The sequence below is a fragment of the Penicillium longicatenatum genome, assembly GCF_028827895.1.
Source record: "Penicillium longicatenatum strain IBT 33135 chromosome Unknown contig_2_segment0_segment0, whole genome shotgun sequence".
In the NCBI taxonomy this organism is placed as follows: domain Eukaryota; kingdom Fungi; phylum Ascomycota; class Eurotiomycetes; order Eurotiales; family Aspergillaceae; genus Penicillium; species Penicillium longicatenatum.
The window spans coordinates 5,619,714-5,625,181 of NW_026643120.1; the positions used below are offsets into that span (position 1 = coordinate 5,619,714).

Genomic DNA, 5,468 nt, shown 5'->3' on the forward strand with positions numbered 1-5,468 from the left:
CTTCATCGGCCTTAAACCTCTATACCGCCAGTCCAGAATGAAAACAATGGGGGCGGTGGCTTATGGAAAGTACCCAAGGGGCGCTACCTTGGCTGACTTCTGGATTTTTCAAGATCAGGGGCGGGATTTCTGTGCTGGACAAAATCCTTCGAGTCAACGGTATGATGCGCGGCTCAAGTAAAGGGGTTTATTTATCAGGCTAGATCCCATGCACTTCGATTGTTTCAACAGGGATAAGGCCTCGTGGCGCAAAATTTACCTGATCTGGTTCGTTGCCGCCTCCAGGGTATCCAAATTGCTAGCTTCGGCATATAGCAATACAAAGAATGCCTTGCGCCTCCTGACACAGCGTCCTACTCAATCCATGAACCTAAAGTTAAGGAAAAAATAGCTGCTGGGAATATGGTCTAATCGGGTTCAATAAAGCTGGAATTCTGTGTAAGGAATATAAGAGGAGGGTTTTACGCGCATTGTGTGTCTCGTTCCCTCGGTCAGCGGTATCTGTAGCCTATAGAGGGCGTGAACCTTGGAAGCGCATATTGGAAGGATTGGCACTCCCATATAGTTTAATCAATGAAGCGCCCAAGTATCCACCATCTGCTATCCCGAATCCTTGGCTTGGGGTAGTGAATCCTGTGGCTGGCGAAAATAGAAAACAGAACAAGAACACGACTTGTATTCTCCGACTTGACTGACCCTGGGTTGAGCCTCTCGGAATTATAATATGTATGTGCATTAGCTCAATCTCGATCCGGTTAGTATCCTTCGTGCGTTAGCTTTTTGTTGGTTTTCGCGTCTTTGTAGTAGTGTTCCCAACACCAGCTAATGCGGCTGACACGTGGGAACAGTCCCAGATGCGTCGATCTGTTTTGGGGCTCCTACGTTCTCTCTTCCGGTAGGATGAGAAAGATCCCCTTTTATGCTTTTGAGATCCTTCCATTATCTCAAATCGGCCTCGTAGAAGCCCACGGACCTCACCAACGCATCCTGGGTCCGTCAATGCCCCTACGAATTGGATATGCGGTGAGCCTCTAGTATCGACTTACCCTGCCTTGCAGAGCCACGTCAATGGTTGTATATTTGCGGAGCGTCCGTGTCTATACTTCTAATTTTGAATAACGAACAGCTAAATAAACGTTGACTTAAACAAGCCACTGGTCTCAAGCCAGGAAATAGGAGACCTATTATCCTATGTTAATCAGCACGAAGTAGATGATCTCGGATGGCCCTTTAGGATGAGCAAAAGCACAAAGTTGGTAGATTGTGGAAGAATTCATTTGTGATATTTGAATTAGGTCCCAAATAAACTCCAGCACCAAATAGAAGCCCCACAAGTACAAGGAATCAGCCTTGCATGCCCTTTTTCTCCGCCACCAACAATAAAGCTCAACAAACATTGGACAAAGCTAGAAACACGCCACAAACTCCATGCTCCATCATCTGATCCAGGCTCCCTCGCGCAAGGAAACCCCGGCTAAGCGAAGGAGTCAATTAGGCAGTACCAAAAATCGAATTCAACCCAGATGGCGAAACAGAATGCAAATCATTCTAACAATGTCATAAACACGGCCGGAACCAGTCGTAAAAAGAAAAAGGGCGAGATTTTGGGCTTTTAACCACTCGCAAGTCGCGTAAAGTAGGCAGGTCACTTGCGCCGAATCATCCAAGACCTATCAAAAAGATAAAAAAGGAAAGAGACCCCAGAACCTGCTTTGACCCCTCAAAAAAGCATGCATTCCCAAGTTGGGACTTATTCGTCCCGAGTGTCCGCGGTCTTGCGTCTCTTTCCCTTTGGTGGAGGCTCCAAGTGCGTCCGTTTGTATGTCACGGTTCGTGTTACAACCTGGCGCACACTGACCGACTTTCCGCCAGCACTTCTTGGTGTCTCGATGTAGCGAATTTTCCAATCCGATGACCCAAATGGTGAGTGGAGCGTGCGTGCACTACCAGGTGTACGTGCGCTTCCCGGTGTTCGTACGCTCCCGGGGGAGTCGCTAAGGGGAGAGTAGACACATGTGGTGGGGATGCGGAGTCGTCTTAGGGTGGTGGGGAGCCTTGCAGATTGCGGGCTTGTGGCAGACTTTTGGCTGGTCGTAGGCGATAGTGGTTGGAAGGCGGCACTGGTAGTTTTGGGGCCCTCACTTGTTGTGTTGGATGGCACCGAGATTGGAGAAGGACGCCGCTTTCGCTCAAAGTTGATTTGCTCGTAGTTGAATCGCCGAAAGTCTGGACCCGCACTGATAGGAGTCTCGAAGACCGGTGTGAGAGCTTTAAGAAACTCAACATAGGAAGATGGCGGGGTGAGTGATGATATGCTGCTTGGCTCGCTAAATCCATCTTCACGCTTTATGGTAGGCGTGGAAGTGGAAGTGGAAGTGGCAGTGAAGGGACTGAGCTCGGAAGGGAACGTCATTGTTTTAGGTGTCTTGAGAGGGGGGAGTACAGGCTTATTATTCGGAGCCATGGTGGTAGGGCAAGATGTCAGAAAATGACTGACAGCAGAGAGGTAAGTTGACGATTAATATAGGAAGAGAACCCGAAGCTCCGAAGACAAAGGGCGTCGAGAAGGGAAATTGTGCAGGAAGACGACAGAGTGCGCCCAGTGCTTAAGAGGGTCAATGCACGACGCAACTGATGGACGTGTAAATAGTGAGGAGATAGGGGGATGATTGGACGGTCAAAAGAGAAATTTTTGGAGAAGTTAAAAGGCCAGAGGGGTCTGAAATAGAATATCAGGATCCCGTGGCACAGGATAAGAGGATAAGGAGAGACCCAAAGTTGGTGGAATGAGAAATCGTGGACCCAAGTCGATCTATATGGGCGGCGGAGCAATGGGGCCTCGAGTGGGACCAGGAAGTATCGTACGGAACGAGCGGTACGGTACCGTATCAAATGTGCCGGACTGTAATGATACGGATCGATATGTATTGAAATCAACTTTGGGACTAATCTGCATAAGGGTTAGCGCTCACCACTGGGCACAGGTCGCTGTGTGCTCTCCTACCTTTTTGTTGCCCAAAGCTTTGCCCCCAATGTTAGTACGAAGAAAAAAATGCTAGAGAAAAAAATAGGATGATAATAAGGGGGAGACCAGCCCGTCTGAGATAAGTTTGGTCGCAACAATCCCGGCCTATGGGATTAATGTTGATCTCAATTAGATTGTCACCGTGCGAGCGACAAAAGGCGTGGAATTTCAGTCCAGCTGAAGATTGTGAGCCCCTGTGTGGTCTGTAGAGAAAGAATGTTTTCCAAGAGTTCTATGGGTTTTCCCCTTGTTATAAATCCTACTCATCTTGGATTCCTCCTGCCGCGTGGCTGTCTTCAGAAGTAGGATCGGCGATTAATAACCTGGTCCGGCGCCATCTGAAGCACTGTTTAGGCCTACATGCTCCTCAGGAACCCATCAGACAATCGCTACTCCTGCTAGTGTGTTTCATATTGTCTCCAGGGGTTTTCACGGCTTACTCACCCATCATGGCTGGGTCTGACTAAAGCGCGCGGTTCCTCCACTCAAAGGGCGGCTCGCCCCCGCGCCGCCACATTTACAAGGAAACACGAGGATCATTAGCGATGAAGTTGAAGAACAGACTGCCAAGCCTTTGAGTCCACCGTTCTTCCACCCCTGAATGTCTTCAAGCAACATTATGTACTAATAATAGTGCGAGAATGATCTTCTTGTTTCTTCATGTCGAATAAATAAATCGACAGAGGAACAACTACAGTCAAACAATGGCCGTGACTGCTCCACTAGACAGTCACACAATAGAGTTAGAGCCTTCTAACATTGGAATACTTTACAGAAATAATTTAGAGGAAGAATTTACTTTCGACTTTGAGAATTTGAAGGAGATGAGACTTTGGATTCTACGCATACCCCTAATGCATAGGTATCGTGCAATTCAATCTAATGGAGAAAAAGAATAATTTGAATCCTGACGCTCACAGTAAGAGGTCAATCCACATATTGAGGGACTCTCGCTAATACACTCTGCCAAAAATAGTACTTACACTTTATTGTCCCCTGCAGAGAACTCTAAACGGTGAAAGATTCCAGGAGAGCCACGCGCTGGGTTGGGTTTCAAATAAGGTCGCCGCTTCAGAGGGCTCTCCTGCTATGTCCTGCAGTATTTATTTCAAATATAAACCAACCGAAATTTATAGCCATCGGCGACTAACAGATAAGCACCATAAATGAAGACGCGACTTCAATATACCAAATTTGACCAATAACCCACTCATATCCAAGCGAGATAGATTTCATCAGGGAATTGAAGGGAGACTTCCAAGCGCCGGCTTCTTCTACCTTAAAAAAAGCTATTTCAAGCCTGATATGAAACAGAGCGCTACATGCTATTGTACGCGCCATGAGCATTGCAAAGGGAACAACAAGTTGCCTCGACAACACGCGCTTGAGACCAATTATGGCTCACGTCTTGTATTCTTGGTCCACACTGCATTTGCATCTATTCATTGATTGGAACATAGAAGCTTGATCAGATTGAAATCTTCACGCAGTGCCGCCAGAGTTATCCCGAAATAGCCATTCTGCTGTCTAGAGTCATGGCATGGAAAAATATCATGCAAGCAGAACTGGCAAATGAACCTTGGAAGCGGCTACCTCGGGATACCAAGGTAACAGACATGAACTTTCCTCATGGTTATTTTAAAATGTGAGCAACGATGCATTTCTCCGCTTCACCCTAGATTCTCCTTTCCTTGAAGTTTTTCCCGGTGCGGGCTTTTCTGTATCTGCTTAGGTATCCTATCCGAAATATTCGAAAGGGCCTATGGGCTCTACACCCAAAGCATTTTACAGTGAAGGCTGGACGCTCAACGGGCATCTCAGGTGTGGAGCTGAGTATATGAAATCCTTACCTGACGACAAACACAATTTAGCTAAGCTCTAAAGGCGGGCTACACCCAATGCTCTCAGAGCAACCCTAGATTATCAACACAGCCTGAGAAGATAAGTGAGAGATTTTAAACATTCGAACAACACATAAGAGTAGAACGACGGTCTTATTCACTGAGCTCACTGGCTAATACCCGTTTCACTGCCAAGGTTGCTATTAAAAATCACCTTCTTCATCCTACTTCAACCCAGTCGAGGATTTCAACCGATGCATCCAAAGACTTGCCACAAAGCTCCCGAAAGATACATGGACTACCCAGGTGAAGTCCTGATCATGAGTTTTCGTCGAGTCTTCCGATCAATTATATTTTTATTATCAACCCGTTTCAAGTTTAAAAGTTTGCGTCTGCTAGAAGGCTATTTAATGCATTTTAGGCTGGAGGGAGCATTCATTATTCGAATTCTTGGAAACAAAATCACCCAAGCAGTCTCACGGGGTATCCGTACCTTTTCTAATGCATTTATACAGAGAAATGTCAACTTGGTCTATCTGACAGTGGCATACTGTTTCGTCCCAATGAGGACTGGACTCAACTAAAGGATGCTACCTCGAAGG

The 5,468-nt window shown here is 46.7% G+C and overlaps 1 protein-coding gene across 1 annotated transcript; it reads right to left on the reverse strand.

Moving 5' to 3' along the window:
• Positions 1-1,750: 1,750 nt before the first annotated feature.
• N7484_004606 (uncharacterized protein) lies at positions 1,751-2,464 on the reverse strand (the record flags this gene model as incomplete). The annotated part of the gene is made up of 1 exon (XM_057115026.1): positions 1,751-2,464. One exon carries the CDS (start codon positions 2,462-2,464, stop codon positions 1,751-1,753), a length of 714 nt encoding a protein of 237 aa, XP_056975166.1.
• Between the last annotated feature and the right edge of the window lie 3,004 nt (positions 2,465-5,468).